Consider the following 19816-nt stretch of genomic DNA (forward strand, 5'->3'; position numbering starts at 1 on the left):
TGCCCTATTTGCTTTCCTCATTAGAAAGATGCCAACATCAGCATATAAAAAGGGCACTGAAAATTTTTGTTTGTGGTGAAGAGAACATAATTGAAGCCACTAAAATAGGAAATGCATTCAACTTAACTTTTCGCTGCCTGAAAAGATGGACACTATACATTAGGTGACTGAATGATCTAGAAATGTGATGACAGCTTATATTAGCCTGAGAGAAGGAAAATTATAATTCTCCTGATTTTGGTTGAGTTCCACCATTGCTTCCTGACCGATCCTAATTCACATTTTAGACCACATTTTTCTACAGTATTTACTTGAGTTTATCATTGGCATGCTTCTTTATTTTTTTCACTTCAGTGATGTTGAATTCTTCCTCTGTTTCAACAATCAGGGCAGCCATATGGAATTGGAGTGTTAGAGTTCTAAAAACTAATTCAACGTGACAAGCTTTAAACATAGCATTGCTTAACTGGACTGGCCTGTGATACGGATTTTGCAACTTCCTTCAGTCAGTTAGATTTAAATCTAGCAAGGGTGAGATTACATGTGAGTTTTATTTCATTCTAGATTCATACAATGAACATGTATTTAACCTTTTAAATGATAAAATGTTTCAAACATGAGAAAAGTAGAGAAAACAATGTAGTATTCAAGTACTCAAACAAATGTTACCTTTTTGCTGTATCTGACTCAAACCTCTTTTACTATTATTGTTGAGAAAATAGCTTCTGCAACAGGTAAAACTGTATCTCCTAATTCTTATAATTTTTGCTCTTCATACCCCAGAGTAACCAATATACTGAAGCAGGTGTGTACTACTGCCAAACATGCTTTAAAAAACTACTTCTTATATAGCCATCAACAGAAAACAAACTTTTCTGTTTTTAGATTTTAATCAGTAATATCATCATCTATTAAAAATTTAGTAATTTATTTATTTACTCAATAAGGTAAAGGTAAAGGTAAAGGCCCTCCCGTTGATCGTCGATTTGCTCGAGCGGGCCCAGTAACGTCTCCATTGGAGACTTTGTTGTTACTGTGTCTGGCATATCGAATACTCTCGGTAGCTTGCCGGGCTCTCCGAGAGGGGCGGAGGAATCGAACTCGGGTCGGCCATGTTGGCCACTTGTAAGGCGAACGCCCTACCGCTGTGCTATCGCTCCTGCATTTAAAAGAAATAACATTTTAAAATTTAAGCACTGTGATTACAGCACCACCAATGGTAGGGTTTATGCATACAAAGTTCTAGTATCACATCCACCACCAGTGCCCATTTTCCTCCACCACTACCTCAGTCTCCATCCTCCTCATCCTACCCTGGTTCCCCTGTCCCTTTCTTTGCCCTGGTGAGCTTACTTCTGTAGACCAGTCCTCAGGTTCTCTTGCCTCTGGGAATTTGTTATTTCCTTACTATAGTTTCTCAATAGCCCACATATGAGAGCGACACTCTGTATCTCTCCCTATTCTTCTGACCGACTTCACTCGGGACCAATTCTCCAATCCATCTGTGTAGAAGCAAAATGCATGGCTTTGCCTTTTCTTATAAATAATAATAACACACCTTTCTATGTACTCATGTTTAAAATGAAAATCTAATTAATTCGAGGTCCAGGGAAATAGCTCAAAGGAATGGGGGCTGGAGCGGGCATGCCTGGCATACCTAAAGCTCTGAGTTCAATTCCTGGCATTGTCCTGCTGGTTAAGCAATGAACCATCCGGCCGGCATACTGGGCTAGGTATCTCCAGGAGTGACCTTCCTAGGCAATGATTAGGAAGCCCTTCATAGAAACCAAACTCATTCACATTCACTGTTGAGTAGAGGTTGGAGGATAGTATAGCAGGTAAGGCGTTTGCCTTGCACATGGCTGACCTGGGTTCAATAATGGTTCCTGAGCCTGCCAGGAGTGATCCCTGATTGCAGACTTGAGTGCTGCTGTGTCCCCCCACCCAAAGGAAAAATCCCCACTAATCCCTACAAACCTGTTGAACAGAATCCCACTTATATTACATATATACACTGTTGTTCATTTGTTCACCTTTTTAGCAATGAACAGTTTATATATTTTTTCACTATTATAAGCAATGTTGCATTGAATACTCTTAATGTTTGTTTGGCTTAAAAAATACATGCAAGGGAATTTCTTAGGAGAACTGCTGGCAACAGCCGACTCTGAAAAATTCACCTTCACAGGATTATCAAATAAATCCCCAAGTGGTATATGAATTTATATTAGTAATATTTTTATCTCATAAAATAGTTTTATATATATGTGTATGTGCAAATGCATAAATAAATACAAATAAAGTCTACCTATAGGACCTTTATGTAGAACTTGGCACTTTATGACAAAACAACAGAAGTGAAATGAGAAACAATGATCTATTTCTATGTCCTCTAAGAGTCGAAATTTTACTTGGGGGTAAGTCTAAGGCAAGCTCAAAATGGTTCAAACAATCAAATGTCCCACTGAAATTGACAAAACCTACATACATCAGGTAGGGATTCATACTGATTAACTATGACTGTAAAGGTTTCTTTAGTGTGGAGTAGAGCAGAGACATCTTAAAGACTCAAAAGTAAAGGCCCCTTAATTTCCTACTGGGCTACAAAGTTGCCTCTACTAGGAACCAAATACATTTTTCATGGATTTCTTTACTTAGTTTTCTAGGCTGTACTGGCAATGCTCAGGGTTTACTCCAGATTCCACACACGGATATTACTCCTGACGGTGCTAGGGTCGCCATACTGGATGCTGGAGATCAAATCTGGGTCAGCCACATGCAAGGCAAGTGCTCTCGTCCACAGTACTATCTCTCTGGTCCTGTGTATTTTGTTTTGTCTTGGTTTTATTTTTTGGGGGGGGGGAGGGGCAGGCACACCTGGCTGTGCTCAGAGCTCACTCCTGGCAGTGCTTGAGGGATCCTATGTGGTGCCCGGGATCAAAGCTGGGTTGGACACAGGCAAGGCAAGCGCCCTACCCTCCTGTGTACCAGCTTGGTAAGTACTGGATTTTCAAAATAAGAACTCTTCAGGAGAAATAAAAACAATAAACTTAAATTGTCAAGGTAATTATGTCTTTGTCTAATAAAACAAAACTCAGCTTTCAGTTTTCATCAGTGGCAATAACCTATCTTTTCTCAGGGCTTACCACTGGCTCTGCACTCAGGGGTCACTCCTGGTGGGGGCCAGGGGGCCCTACACAGTGACAGGGATTGAACCCAGGTTATCCAACTGCAAGTCAAGCTCCCTACCCTCTGTATTATTACTCCAGTCCAATAACCTGTTAATCTTTTGTTAAAAGGTTCTGTTAAAAAAAAGTTTCTACATTGAACAAATAAATGTTAGAATAAAATGTAAATGTTGAAAATTTCACTGATGGAGATAAATGGTCCTTGGGGTTTAAAAAAATATATATATACACATGCACACACACATATATGTATATATATGGATACATGTGTATATACATATATATTTACATATATGTGCATGTATTTTTTTGTTTTTGTTTTTTTGTTTTTTGGTCACATCCGGTGATGCTCAGTTTACTCCTAACTCTGCACACAGAAATCACTCCTGGCAGTGCTGGGGGAACCATATGGGATACTGGGGATTGAACCCAGGTTTGTGGAATGTAAGGCATGTGTCCTCCCCATTGGACTCTCTCTCCAGCTCTAAGAGTGCTCATATTTAGAACACTGTCATTGTCTCCCTAACACACCAACTAAATCCCTGCATATATAATGGTCCACAAACTACAGAAGTTTGTCACCACATGTTTCAAAGACAGTTGCTGCAATCTTCTCCCTTGCCCTACTACACCTCAGGGCCAGGACACGTTCCCGCCTTCGACCCTGGCTTACTATGGCAGGGATGAGAAAGAAGAAAGGATTTTATAGTTACCATCAATTCCCGGTGATGCGGGGGTGCTGCTCCTCTCTCCCTGTCACTGAGAGCAGGTATTAAAGGACGGTGCTCCCAACTCTGCCTTCACTTAGCACTGGCATGGGAGCTTTCCAAGAAACTCTAGTCTAACAGATTCAGTGGAGCCTGGACCCTGGCATTTAAACCTGTCCTCTGGTGATTTTCACATGCATCAATGGTGAGAAGCTGAGGCTCCCCGAAGTTGCAGTTCTCAGACCTGCACACCCTTGAATGACTTGGCGGGCCCGAAGTGCAGAACTACTCGGCCCTATTCTCACAAGTTTTAGACTTGGGGGGCTGGGTGCAGCCCAAGAACCTGCAGGTCTCTGAAGATTTCAAGTGATGCTAATGCTACTGGTTTGCGAGAAAGGTCCCACCTAAACTTGTTGGTCTTTCCTAAGATCCTTATGGAAAAGTTGCTCATGATAAATATCACATTAAATATCTTGTTCACCATTACTGAAAGTTTTAATACAAAATCAGCTAACACATCACTTCCTTTTCAGATTCACTCTTAACTCATCATTAACACAATCTAATGGGGGCGAGGGAGGGAAGAGGGCTGTGAAGCAGTTGAAAGATGCAGGATAATGCCTGCATGAACCTAAACTCGATCCCTGGCACTATACAGCCCCCTGAACACTGCCAGACGCAGCTCTGGTGGCCCCCATACTGGGTCCAATGACTGGGCCTACACAGCCAGGTTGAGAGCTACCTGGAGCAACACCCAATTCCACTAGGAAGTGCACCTGGGAGCACCTCTTCCCTCCCCCATACTTTATAATAATAAACAAAAACCCTTAATTTTAAAAAGAGAAATCAAACAGCAGAAAGCCTACAAAATGAAATAGGAAAGTTCCTGTTTCCATTCATTCCCTAACTCGGGGTGGAAATTTTTCTCCCTGGACATGGTCACAAAGCGGTATTTGAGGCACGGTGGGTGTATGGTCCCGGTTGCAAGCACTCAGCTACTCTTTAGTAAAAGCAGCCACAGATACGACATAAAGGATGTGCCTGGCATCTTCCAAAACAACAGTCATTGGCAGAAATTCGTAGGAGCTGAAACAGGCCTAAGGGTTAGAGTTGGCTGACTCCTGCCCCGGTCACCAGGGCTTGGTTTCTATACATCTGTGCATTCTCCTTAGTTTCATAAACCTAAACATGATCCTATTTAAAAATATACACGTGGGGCTGGAGCAATAGCACAGCGGGTAGGGCGTTTGCCTTGCATGCAGCCAACATGACCGACACAGGTTCAATTCCCAGCACCCCATATGGTCCCCTGAGCACCGCCAGGGGCAATTCCTGAGTGCATGAGCCAGGAGTAACCCCTGAGCATCGCCGGGTGTGACCCAAAAAGCAAAAAAAAAAAAAAATATACACGTATGTATGAATATGTCTTTTCCCCCTCAAGGGCACCTCCCCAGTCATGCTTGGATCAAGCAGTGCCAGGAGTCAGACCTGAGGCCTTCACACATGCAAGGACTGTGCTTCATCCCTGTGAGCGATTTCCCTGATGCCGAATAAACCTTTCGGCTGAATTATTTTTAAGTGGAATCATCAGTGAGGTATAAGTGTTTATGCATCAGTTTGGCAAAGGGTGTGATGCAAGGAAACAAATTTTTACAGTATGGTATGAATAAAAATGCACTTTTTTTCATTCCTGGCACACAATATAATCCCCAGAGCCCTGCCAGGAGTGATCCCTGAGTAGAGAGAGCAAGAGTGAGAGCGAGCAAGTGAGCGAGCGAGAGACAGAGAGACAGAGACAGAGACAAAAAGACAGAGACAGAGAGGCAGAGACAGAGAGAGACAGAGATCTCAAGTATACTGCCATGGAAAGATATACCTGGTATATCAATGAGATATAATTAAGTTGTACAACATAAAAATAGTTTTCAAATAAACTGCAATCAGGAGAGTAACTCTATCTAAAACAGGTTTTGAAACCGACCCTGTCTAGCTTAAAATTTCAAAGGTAAAACACACTGGGTCTTATTTTACTCACGAAGAGGATATTATGTTCGATTCTAAAATGACGGAATAAGTTTTAGTACTATGAATGCTAAATGTAGTGAGATACCTTTTGCGTTTTGCCTTTCAAAGCCTTAAGATCTGCTTTGCGGAAGGCCATCACTGCAGTCACCCGGGAATGCTGGCTCCTGTTGCCCACAAGAGCCCGGCTTCCAGGTGGAACTGCAATCTAGTGCAATTCAACCTGGCAGATTTTACCAAACCGCTGCGAGTGGGGGCAGAGAAAGAAAATGAGGAAAGCAGGGGCAGCGCTGGAGAGCCCACCCCTTGCTCCGGTGCCTGCGCAGAGGCCCAGATCCGAGCTGCTGGCACCACACGCCGCCGTGATCGTTTAAATGATACATATTGGAAGCAACGTGAAAGGGGGATTGTTCATCCCTTCTTTCAATGCCGTGGCAGACGTGAACTTTCAGTTCTGAAATGTTATTTGGAGGACCTAAGCCAAGGCATTTAATCTATGCATTATACATCAAATCTATACTGCTAACTTTTGATTATTCAAATCAATAAAATATTCATAAAGCAATGTCCAAAGTTTTATAATTCTCAGGCTTACACGACCCCCTCCCCCCCAGACAAAAAAAAACATTAATTATCCTGCCCAGAAGCTTTTGGTAAAAGCTCCAGTCATCAGGCTGACGGAATCTGACAGGCCAGCAAGGCCCGATTATACTGGTGCTCTGTGGCACTTTGATGTCCTGGAAACGAAGAGAGATGGGGGCAAATTGGGTAGCATATTATGTTAATAACTTGATTTAATCCAGCCACTAAACTTTATGTAGCCTCTTAGAAAAGATGCTAACACTAATTATGCCACTTTGGAAAAGAAAGGAGGGGACAAGCATTTCATTCTGACAAAGTGAAGCTCATAAATGTTGAAAATGAAATGAAACAAAATGAAGTAATCTATGATTAATTATACATCACAGACAGGAGGAAAAGAGGAAGAACCAAGTAATATGTCTAAGTCCTAGGAAATCTGTTAGATTGCTTTTAAGGATCAACATTTCTATGAGCTGTCAGATTCTGTAACATGGAAAAAAATGGACCGATCATTAAATTGCAAAATAGAATGATATTAAATTGTAAAATGGAATTATCTTAAATTGCTTACACAGTACAGTAGATAATTCAATCTCACAGAGTAATTGGCATAGATTATATTTATCTAAGGGCACTATTTCTGGTAATAATTTTTGAACGCAAAAGGGTAAAAGTCTGTTTAAAAATATCTAGAAAGTAAGTTATCCAGTTACTTTTACATCAGTTTATGTACCTCCAATATAGCATGTTTTGAAAGATAGAACTCAGGAGAATAAATTGTTTTAGAACAAGAGCCTGGTGAGGCCTGTCGCCAAAAAAGACAAGAAATAACAGATTTGGGTGAGGATGAGGGAAAAAAGGAATTCTTTGTGCACTGGTAGGATAAAGTGGTGTAGTCACAAGGGAAAGTAGTATGGAAATGTCTCAAAATTTTTTTTATATTAAAAGTTAGAACTACTATATGGATCCATTAATCCTACTTCCAAAGAAAATCAAAGTAGTGTATGGATAAAATATATGCACCCTCACATTAATTGTGCAATTATTTACAATAGCTAAGATAGGAAAGCAGCCTAAGCATCCATCTATGAATGAATAATAGCTAAGGAAAATGCTAGATATATGCTAAAATGTACACACACACACACACACACACACACACAAGAAGATATTGTACAGTCATGAAAACAAAATCTGGGTGGGCTATGAATGCACTGTGCTCTGTGAAATAAGTCACATAGAAAGACAAAGACTGTGTATAAACTCATTTACATGTGGAATCTAAAAAAGAGAACTAAAATCCCAAGCCCATGGATACGGAGAACACGCTGTTGGTTGCTAGGGTGGATGGTACGTAAAACAGGTCAAAGGGGACCACCAGGTAAGGGAAATAACACCCAAGGACCAGAGAGATAGCCAAGCAGGCTGGAGCTCATGTCTGCAAGCAGGCATCTGGGTTTGATCCCTGGCACTGCATATGAGCATTTCTGGGAGCAACCCCTGAGCTCTGAGCCCAAAATGTCCTGGAGCACCCAGGACTTGCCTCCTCCTCAAATCAAAAAACCAAATCAAAAAAGAAAGAAAAAAAAACCAAAAAACCCCAAGTCTTATTACAATTATTTTCTGTGATATCCCCAGTCTCTAGAGTCACTGTCCTCCCGTTGTTCATCGATTTGCTCAACCGGACCCAGTAACGTCTCCATTGGAGACTTTGTTGTTACTGTGTTTGGCATATCGAATACGTCACGGGTAGCTTGCCAGGCTCTGAGTCTCTAGAGTAAGGCTGGAAATAGAGTAAATGTTCTTGAGTTATCTGCTAAATAAATGAGTAGTTTTCTTCTCTCCCTTAAAGGCCTTCATTGGCCATCCACAGAACCTCAGGAGAGACTTCAGGCTTTGCAGGGGAGACACAGAGGCCCCTGGGTACCATCAAGCAAAGTCCATCTGGAAGGCACTGTGAATTCCGAGGCCAAGCCAAGCACCACATCCTCTCAAAGTCTCATGCTTCCCTTCCTGTGACGACCTTCCCCAACTCTCAGTAACTTGAAGCCAATTTCAATACTTGGCTCATGCGTCACTCAATCTACAAAGTCTTCCCTAATGAGGGTTCCCCATCTGGCATCGGGTACCCTTCCTGATTGCTCCCACAGCTCCCCTTCATATTCCACGCTCCTCACAGGACAACCATGCATTGTAACCTAGCCGACTTCCATGGGCTATGAATTCTTCTGCGCTGGCAGCCTCCTTTCTGAGACAGAGCAGATGCTAAGGAATGGAGAGTTGTGGGAATTAAAGGAGATCTTACACAGGACGTGCTTAGTACGTAACAGCTATTTAGCAATGCCTTGCAAGGAAAGCTCTGTATCACAGTTTCAAAAGCTCTGTATCAAAGCTCCAAAAGAGGAGTTGAGAGAAGAAACTAATAAGCCACAAATATCTTTAAACTCTAAAAAGGGTTTAAAACATAACAGCTCTTCATTAATAAATGGACAAATGGCATGCTGGTTCTCCTGTTGTCAAAGTACTGTTTCTGTAGTATTCCTACCAAAATGTAAGATGGGAACCTAATAGGAGATAACACCGCCAAATCCAAACTGAAGGCTACACTACAGTATCAGTGGCCTGAATTCTTTAAAAAAAAATGTGAATACTGAGCTAATCACTCAAAGTGCTACTTTGTATGCAGGAAGCCTTGGTTCAGTCCTTTACTTGGTCCCCTGAGCACTGCCAGGCATGTCCCCTGAGCACAGAGCCTGGAGTAATCCCTGAGCACTGCCAGTAGTGGCCCCAACTCCTTATCCAAATAACAAGTAAAAATTATTTTTTCAGGGTCACTTTCTGAGATGCTCAGAGTTACTTTTGGCTCTGTACCCAGGAATTACTCCTGGTGGTACCCAGGAGCCCTTATGGGGATGCCAGGGATTGAACCCAGGTTGGCTGTGTGCAAGAGATACACCCTACCTGCTGTACTATCTTTCTGGCCTCTAAGGGGTATGATCTTTGTAACTCTCAAATGATTCATCACAATTATATACAAAAAAATGTATTTATAGGACTGAAGAGATAGTACAGGGATTAAGGTGCTTGCCTTGCACTCAGCTTAGCCCAGTTCAATCCCCAGCATCACACAGGGTTCTCCAAGCACCGCCAGGAGAGATCTCTGAGCAGAGAGTCAGGAGTAAGCCCCGAGCATCTCCAGGCACAGCCTACAAACCCACCCACCACAACAAGACTGTGTAAATAAATGCAGATGTATACATAAGCACACATATACAAGTGAGAACAGAAATTACAGGAACAAATCAAGTGTGGTAAAATGTTAAAAATTGGTGAATATGGGTGAAACTTATATAAGCCAGAGTTCTCTGTACCACTTTTCCAATCTTCAAGAGGAAAAGATTCCTTGGTTTAGATGAAATGATTTGTTAACATGGCACACAGAAAAACTGGCATAGTCATGGGGCTGGAGTGTTAGTACAGTGGGCAGTGCTTGCCTTGCAGGCAGTCCACCTGGGTTCAATCCCCAGCATTCCATATGGCCCCCTGAGCACTGCCAGGAGCAGAGCCAGGAGTAGCCCCAAAGCATTGCTGGGTGTGGTCTCAAAACAAAAAAACAAAACTAAACTAAAAAGTGGAATGTTTCAGGGCTAGAGCGATAGCACAGCGGGTAGGGCGTTTGCCTTGCATACAACCAACATGGCCGACCTGGGTTCGATTCCCAGCATCCCATATGGTCCCTCGAGCACCGCCAGGAGTAATTCCTGAGTGCATGAGCCAGGAGTAACCCCTGAGCATCGCCAGGTGTGACCCAAAAAGCAAAAAAAGAAAAAAAAAGTGGAATGTTTCTGCCACTTGAGGAGGGTGGGGGATGGGACAGGTAGGGGGAAGTGTCTATGGTGGAGGGTAGTTACTAAAAGGTGGTAAAGTTTTTTATGTTCGAAACCCAATCAGCAACAGTACTGTAAACCACAGTGCAAAAAAATCTTAAAATTTGTTTCTGAAATGCAAGAATAATTCAACAAGTATCAAATATGGTATATAAAAGTTTTAGAATACAAAAAAAAAGTGCTTCTTGTTAAAGCAGGGCGGGAAGTTAATGGGGTGTGGGGGGGTAAGGGGAGAATCGGTGGAGGGAATTGGACACTGGTGAAGTGGATGGTGTTGAAACACAGCATGCTGAAACCCAATGATGACTAGTTCTGTCATTTCATGGTGACTAAATAAAAAAATTAAAAATTAAAAATAATAGTATATTTCATCATTACAGTGATCTCTTGAATTTTGTTCCTGTTTACAGAGTACATTATTTTTCTATCTGGTATATAATTGAACAAAATCTAAATTTACCTATTACAATAAAGTAGTGAGAGGTAAGTACTTCCTGTGAAAAGTTGATTTTTATCTTTTTTATTTTGGGTTTTAGATGGGTTAGGACCATATCTGGCAGTGCTTGGGGGCTACTCCTGGCTCAGTGCTTGGGGGCGGGGGGCTCATATAATGCCAGGGGTTGAACCAAGGTATTCTATATGCAAACCATGTAATCCAGCTGTGAGTTATCTTCCTGGCCCTAAAGTTGACTTCATTTTTTTTGTATTATTATTTTTTGACCTAATTTTTAAAAGTATGCGAGAGTTGATGAATGGCTACTGAAGCATAAACATTGCTCTAAGTTGCCTGCTGTAGCTGATGTTCACGCATTTGAGACAGCCTCTGCAACCATATAGAAAATCACATATATGAAACAGTGAATGCTCTGTTAGGCTGTAGCAAAGTTCCAAAGTACCTCACACATACTACTTTCCCAGAAGTAGTTAAGTATAGACAAAAGAAGAATGTAATGTACATCAGAATTAACCCTACATATTTTAGAATGCTTCTTTCTTGCACCAGACATCATTCTTAAGTTGAATTTCCTTATTCGACCTTAGTTAAGAGTGATGCTGAGTTCCAGTGAGCTGGCTGCAGTGTTGCTGACATATATACTGGTCCATTGCAGGCCCAATACAGGGTTCTTCAACGGTGGTCTAAAACACACTGTGGGTTTTGTGCATTTAGCAAGCTTAGGAACAAGCCTAACCCTCCACCCAACAAGATGTTAGTATCAGGTCCTTCTAAGTGACATAAAAAATGTCTCCTTGGACTGACATTCAGTAGCACTTAGAGGTTGTGCTTGGCAAGGGGTGGGGGTGGGGACGCAATGTTGGGGATTGAACCCAGGACTCCCCAGCCCTTTGGGATATTTCCCAGACCTAAATGCTGCTTTTTGATGACGAATATGACAGAAAACAAAATTATTGCAATTATCTCCCTAATGACTATAGAATAAAATCCAAAATGTTTATTTGGACTTTTGGATTGTAACCGAGGCCTTATTATATTCTTAGACAGGACAGGCTGCTCTAGGTAATGTATTCTGACAGAGCAGGGCACTTCTTTTCATCACAGAGGAATGACTCAAAGGTGCACAACTGTTACAGACCCAATTCTGTGGCTTCTCTAGGCAAAAGGCAAGTAAATAAAGCATAAAAAGTCTCTGCCAGAGAAATAGTATGGTGTGTAAGGCTCTTGCTTTGCACTTGCCAATACAGTTCAATCCTCAGCATCTTCTAAAGCCCCTCCTGAAAGCACAGCCAGGAGTGATCCCTGAGCACAGAGTCACAAGTGTGGCCCAACCCTTCTCAACAAAAAAACAGATCATGGGAAATTTCTCCCAACTTCTGAAGCCACTAGTACAATTGCAGGAAAGTCGCTTCCCTCACAGCATCTTATTTCAATCATTTTGAAAAATGATGATAGGTGAGAAAACAGCTAATATTCTTTAGCTCAAAATGATCTGTCTGTCACTTAATTACTGACACGTTCTGCTGACGTTATTTTATATTTAACGGTTTTATAATTTAACTGTTGAGTAACTACTTGAGCTTTCATGAACAATCTTCCCAACTGGTAGAAGCTTTTTGACTTCTTTAATAAGAATTGATCATAGCTTAGACAGTGAAGCCTTGAGTTATAACAAGAGGCATGAGTGTTGTTTGTAGACTGACTAGATAAATATATCACTTGAAAACTGCCTTCTCGGACCCCAGGGCTCATTTCTCACATATTTATCATCTAAAAGGCTAAATCATGCAGGTATCCACAAATTCTGATGAAGGAGGGAAAGTTTTGTGGAAGAAATATCAACATACGAAAAAGAAATGTCTGAATGACATATGCAGGCTGACTCTTCTTGCTGTAATTAATAGAAGGTTCTTTTTAAAATGATGTGATGGCTAACTTTACATGGGATGGTCCATGGGATGACCAGATATTTGACAAAACATTATGGTGTCTGTGGCTGAGAAATTTTCTAAATAAGCTGGATGTGTGTGTGTGTGTGTGTGTGTGTGTGTGTGTGTGTGTGTGTGTGTAGGGGTGGTAGTGGTAGAGGGTGCAAGGGTTTAAAGGCAGGGCAGGGCTCTAGAATAATATTTAATGGGTAGACTGAAGAAAGTAGATTACTCTGCTCAATGTGGGTAGGACCACATTTATTGAACTGCATATCAGAAGAAAAGAGGTAGAGGGAACTCCTCAAGTCTGATTTCCTTGAATGGGGCACTGCTCTTGCTCTGCTTTTGGACTTGAACTGGACCTCCAGTTTGCCTGCTCTTTTGGCTGGAACTCAATGCCATCAGCTCTCCTAGTTCTGAGGTTTTTCATACTCAGATTAGAAACATATCACTAACTATATCCTATTTGTTCTATTTCTCTGGAAAACCCTGACAAATACAAATGGCTATAAAGCTAATTTCTGTACAAGAGTATATTGCAACATTACTAAAATTCTCTAATAGAGGGTGGACAATTTCTACTCATTGACTGTATAATTTAACAACTTCAGACTTGATGAAGGAAAAAAAATGAAATGGAATGAAAAGTGTACTGGTAATCATATGAAAGATTTCCTGCTTGATTTGCAAATCTTGAATTAAAAACATTTCATATAACAGAAGGTATAGGTAAGATACATTCCTGATGTCAGAAGGTATAGGTCAGATAGTATATAATTAATAATGATATAATGATAATAATACTAATCATAAGGGCTGAAGCGATAGCACAGCGGGTAGGGCGTTCGCCTTACAAGTGGCCAACATGGCTGACCTGAGTTCGATTCCTCGGCCCCTCTCGGAGAGCCCGGCAAGCTACCGAGAGTATTCGATATGCCAGACACAGTAACACAACAAAGTCTCCAATGGAGACGTTACTGGGCCCGCTCGAGCAAATCGACGATCAACGGGAGGGCCTTTACCTTTACCTTTACATAAGGATAATAATGACAGGGGCTAGAGCGATAGCACAGTGGTAGGGTGTTTGCCTTGCACACAGCCGACACGCCAACCTGAGTTTGATTCCTCTGCCCCTTCTTGGAAAGCCCGGCAAGCTACCAAGAGTATCTCGCCCGCACAGCAAAGCCTGGCAAGCTCCCTGTGACATATTTGATTTGCCAACAAGTCTCACAATGGATACGTTACTGGGCCCGCTTGAGCAAATTGATGAACAACAGGAGGACAGTGCTACAGTGCTACAATAATGATAAAGCTTTTGGATTGATGATTTGTTCTGCTGTTTATCCATCAATCATAAAAGATTTTCTCATTTTAATGAGGTTCCTATTATAACCGAAGTTTTATGGGTTTGTTCTGCAAAGAGAGTGAGCTAACAACCTGAGATTTTTAAAGTTGAAAGAAGGATTGTGGAGTGATAGCACAGCGGGTCAGGTATTTGCCTTGTACTCGGCCAACATAGCCGACCCAGGTTCGATTCCTTCGCCCCTCTCGGAGAGCCCGGCAAGCTACCGAGAGTATCTCACCCGCACGGCAAAGCCTGGCAAGCTCCTTGTGACGTATTTGATATGCCAAACACAGTAACAAGTCTCACAATAGAAACGTTACTGGGCCCGCTGGAGCAAATCAATGAACAACGGGAGGACAGTGTTACAGTGCTACTAGCAAAGTAGAAAAGATAAAATACAAAGTAAAAAAAATTACTCATTTCAGGAAAATTCAGGTAGATCCACAGAGGAAACCTATGTATTTTACTGTACTTACATTTTACTTTATAAAAACTATTTCCCCTGTGCAAGGAGCAAGACTTCCCATACCAATTAAAGTGTAATTTTCATTAAAAAGTTTCAACTTACATAATATTTTATAAGCAAGCAAAATATATACACCCAAGATCAGTGACTTTCTAGGAGGACTTTTTTTTTTTTTCTTTTTGGGTCACACACGGCGATGCACAGGGGTTACTCCTGGCTCTGCACTCCTGGCAGTGCTCAGGGGAACATATGGGATGCTGGGAATTGAACCTGGGTCAGTCACATGCAAGGTAAATGCCCTACCCGCTCTAGCCCCCTAGGAGGACTTTTGGCTGGAGAAATAGCTCAAAGGGCTGCATACTTCGTGCTTTGCATGGAGAAGGTCCAGATTTGAATCCTACGCCACTTTATTCCCTTAGCACAAGAAACTTCTGACTTCGGTCAGAAATGAACCAACTCTTATGGTCTACAAAGTGATATTAGTCTATGAATTCATTTGTGCAAGTTATTGTAGTTTTAAGAAAATTCTGTCTTTTCAGTTCCTTAAAGATTAGATTTGCTTTTATCTATCTGTGTACAATGTTTCTGAAAAGAAGTGGGATTCTGAAACTAGTAAATTTGTCTCAATATTTAATTATTTTTGGTTTGCGGACCACAAGTGGTGTTCAGGGCTTATGCCTGGCAATAAACTCAGGGATTATTTCTGGCAGGGTTTGGGTTACCCTATGTGGTGCCGGGGATCAAATCAACGTCAGCTGCATACCAAGGCATGTGCCCTACCTACTATACTATCTCTATTTAACCCTATTTCTTATTTTCAATTTATAGGGTCCATCTCCAGCACTAGATTGCAGGAAAGGGCTCATAGAAACTCACAGGGATTCTTGTGTCTGGAGATCAAATTCAGGGCCTCACCTCTTGAGATATCTCTCTACCTCCACAGTCAACTGGTTTTAGCAAGTTTCTATTGAAGCTACTGATGGTAGGTTACTCTGAACATGTAAGTAAACATAATACAGGGCTGATCTATTATATAATTAAATAAAAAATACTATTTTCTTTTTCTTTTTTCCCTCTTCACTATTTTCTTATATTCAGTGATTATTTGGATAAGATTATGACAATAAATCGATTTTCATTTATGAAGACTGATGCACTATGAATGACAAGTAACTTCAGAACACTTTGAGTTGGTCTCAAGTTACTGACCGGTTGGATATTCTTGGAGACAGCTGCCGGAATAATACACTCATCACTGTCAGAAGCTGATCTGTCTTCTTCATCTGTTAAGAAATAGAGATGCATTAACTTAAATATGTTAAAAGAAATTTATATTTATAATTGGAGAAATGGAGAGAAAAAGCATAGATTATAAGGTTATCCTTAGGAGAACAATATGAAAATTGTCTGGAGCTCTGCTGGGAGCAACCCCTGGAGCATCGTGTTGGGAGTAATATTACTCCACAGCACCTCCTGGTGTAGCACAAAAAAAACGAAAACAAAAAATTCAAAACAAAAGAACTTGATACCATATTTACACAGCAAAGATATTCACATTTATACTGTATTTAAGAAAAGAGAAAAACTGCTGAAAACTCTGTATGGTTTTATAGAAGTGAAGAAAATAAATTTATAGCTTGTACAGTTTTAAATTAGAAAGTAATTTAAAAAAGACAGGCAAACAGACATTTCCTAAAACCCAACCAAGTCTGTCGTGTGACAGTCAAATTAAATTAATCTTACTATTTGAAACCATATTTGGAAGATTCTGTTTTATTAAGGTAAGAGTGACATATGTTAAGCTGCACACTTTTCAAGCACAAAACTGATAGTCTGCCATCTAATTAACTCTGTGGAATCAACACCATAGTTAAGACAGTGAACATATATATCAACCCCAGTGCTTTACTCATGCCCTTTTGCAATCTCATGCCTCTGCATCTCTCTCATGTTCCCATTTCTTCTTCTCCAGGTACCTACTGTACACCTGTTTTCTTCACTATAGATTAGTTTGGCTTTTAGATGTTCATATAACTTAAATAATATAGCAAACTGTCTCTTTTTTGATTTGAGTGCTTAAGTTTAAAAAAATATTTTTTTCGAACAAAAGCAACTGGTGTTAGCATGGATGTGGAAAGAAAGGGACTCTCCTTCACTGTTGGTGGGAATACCTTTTGGGAAACAGTATGAACGATTCTCAAAAAATTAGAAATTAAGCTCCCATTTGACCCAGCAATACCACTCCTGGGAATATATCCCAGAGAGGCAAAAATGTATAATAGAAATCTGCATTTGTATGTTCATTGCTGCACTGTTTACAATAGCCAAAATCTGGAAAAAACCCGAGTGCCCAAGAACAGATGACTGGTTAGAGAAACTTTGGTACATCTACACAATGGAATACAATGTAGCTGTTAGAAAAAATGAAGTCATGAAATTTGCATATAAGTGGATCAATATGGAAAGTATCATGTTAAGTGAAATGAGTCAGAAAGAGAGGGACAGGCATAGAAAGATTGCACTCTTCTTAAATAATCCTGAACTAAAAGAGAATGTAAAGTCCCTTGAAATATTTGGATCATGGGGGCTGGAGAGATGGTACAGTGGGTAGAGTGCTTGGATTTGATTCCTGGCACCCCGTATGGTCCTCCTAACCCCATTAGAAGTGATCTCTGAGTGCTGAGCCAAGAGCTAGCTCTGAGAACTGCCAGGTCTGACCCCCAAACCAAACCAAACCAGCAAAAAAGAAATATTGGGAACCTGGTTAGCGATAACACTGGCATGCCAAGTAGAAATAAAGAAACGCAGTAATTCATTTCTGTTAGGAAAATACAAATCTCAGGCTGGGGGTCTAACTCAAAGGGTTGCAATACATGTTTTGTATGTGGAAGATCTGGCACTGCATGGCCCCCAGAGGTCTGCTGAGAGCAACCCCTGGAGTATAGTATCAGGAGTAATATCGGTAGTAATACTTCTTGGTGTGGCACCAAACAACAACAACAACAACAAAACCCAGAAAAAAAAACAAAACAAAGCAAAAAAATGAACAACCAAAAAAAAAAAAAACCCAAAATTTTAAAACAAAAGAACTAGCTACCATAAGTTTGATCCACTATTAAATAAAGATGTACTTTGAGGCAAACACCGACAGGTTAAATAAATCAAAGAGTACTCTTAGGTACAAAATGTTAATTTATAAAAGAAAGTCGGTGATTAGTGATATAGCATAGATGTTAAGCTTCTTGCCTTGCATGAGGTCAATCTCATTTTGATCTCCAGCCTGTACATGATTCCCTGAGCATCACCGGGGGTCAACCCTGAGCACAGAGCCAGAAGTCAGTCCTGAGGACCGCTGGGAATGCCCCTCAAGCCCCCTAAATTTCAAAAATAACAAAGCTGGAACTGGAGAAATAGCACAATGGATTGAGTACTTGCTTTACATGCAGGAGGCCTGGGTTCAATTCCTGGTACTATATATGGTACTCCAAGCACCAAGTACAGACTGGGAGTAGACTCTGAACACTTCTAGGGCAAAAAACAAAAAGCAAAACAAAACAAAAATCTTCAAATTAAAAATATGAAAGTTAAAAAATAAAGTCACCTTCTTGTTCCAATTCCTCAGTTATTTCTGTTTCATCTTCAGAAGTCGAACTTCGTTCTGCAAACTGACCTTCTGACAGTAAAGACAGATCATCCTCTTTTCCTTGCTGCATTTTCTCACTATTCTCTTTTACCTTATTTACATTACTTTCTTGAAAACCCTGAAGATATGAATGCACACCAATGTACTTATTATGCTGAGATCATATTTATAGCATTCTTATCGAAACACTTGAATAATAAATCATGTAAACTTGAGACATATAGACATGTACTATTTATGTATAATTCATTAGCAAATAATCACATTTTATAAATGAAAATATGCAGATAAATGAAGTGTGATTAAAACTAAGAATGAAAAATGCATCAATCTCAAAATGATTTACATTAATTCTTAAATTCATGTATTGATTCACTGCCTGCTCATATCAGCACAACTGTAGCTGTTACACGTGTCATATTTTTTATCTTTCTGCTCCAAGAAAGTCATAACTAAAAGTGGGATCAATGCTAGTAACTCCTGATCCATGTCAATAGACAAATTTTTTTATGAACTAAATCAAGGGCTGGAAAGATAGCTCAAAGGACGGAGAGGTACCATGCATGCAGATGCACTCCACTGGGTAGAGGCCTGAGAGCCCCTCAGCACTTCCAGAGTCACCCTGGTGGCACAAAGTATTGCTGGGCCTGAGCAGTATGGCACTGTGGAGTCCAACCACTGAGTTTCAGGCCTGCACAGTAAGGCCGAGAATTGCCAACAGTGGTGCAGGGACCCCTTTGTTGTTACCTAGGAGGTCCCCTCCCACCAAAGAACCAAATAAAACCTTTAATAATAATTTTTAAGGGGCCCAGAGAGACAGTACAGGGTACTGTCTTGCATGAGGTTGACTACAGTACTGCATGACCCCCTAGCATTGCCAGGTGCAGTCTTGGAGGGCCTTAAGCACTGCTGGGGTGGGCGGGGTAATCTCTGCCACTACAGGGTCTAAGCAGTATCATATGTTCAGGCCCTTGCACTGAACTGCCATCTGGGCTGTCCAAGAATCATTGGGATGGATGGTCTGGTGTGATAGCACAATGGGTAGGGCGTTTGCCTTGCATGCCGTGGACTAGGATTCAATTTCCAGCATACCATATAGTCCCCAAGGATTGCCAGGAGTAATTTCTGAGTGCATGAGCTAGGAGTAACCTTTGTGTATCACTCGGTGTGATCCAAAAAGCAAAAAAATAAATAAAAAAAAATAATTGGGAGTGGCTTGTGGATACCCTAAGCACTGCCTGGGAGGTACTCCCCCACCAAAAGTAATAACTCAGTACAAATACCTTAGGAAAATGTGGAACAGCTGGAATATTAATTTCTGTTTCTGGTTTATGTTTTACTTCTGGTGAAATTTTTTTCATATCTTCAGGAGGAGTAGATATCTCCTTACATTAATGTAAAAACATGAGGGTATGTTATTAACTGATCCCCAATGCATTATAAAATTTTATATATATACACATATACATAATACACAGACAAATATGTATATGCATAAGTAAAAATTAGTAGCAAAAGCAGTAATTAACCTTATGACAATAAATTTGTTTAGTAAGGTATTTCAGTGCAATGACTGATTATCTTAATATTATAG

The 19816-nt window shown here is 40.7% G+C and overlaps 1 protein-coding gene across 1 annotated transcript in view; it reads right to left on the reverse strand.

The window, feature by feature from the left end:
* Positions 1 to 19816, reverse strand: part of RPGRIP1L (RPGRIP1 like) — a 113625-nt gene that overhangs the window by 23610 nt on the left and 70199 nt on the right. The window contains exons 20-22 of the mRNA XM_056136323.1: positions 19506 to 19607; positions 18181 to 18340; positions 15789 to 15862 (exon numbers count right to left, since the gene is read on the reverse strand). Coding sequence (XP_055992298.1) covers positions 15789 to 15862; positions 18181 to 18340; positions 19506 to 19607 — 336 coding nt within the window. The remainder of the gene's footprint in view (positions 1 to 15788; positions 15863 to 18180; positions 18341 to 19505; positions 19608 to 19816) is intronic.

This window comes from Sorex fumeus, unplaced genomic scaffold, assembly GCF_029834395.1.
Source record: "Sorex fumeus unplaced genomic scaffold, SorFum_2.1 ptg000122l, whole genome shotgun sequence".
Taxonomy (NCBI): Eukaryota; Metazoa; Chordata; class Mammalia; order Eulipotyphla; family Soricidae; genus Sorex; species Sorex fumeus.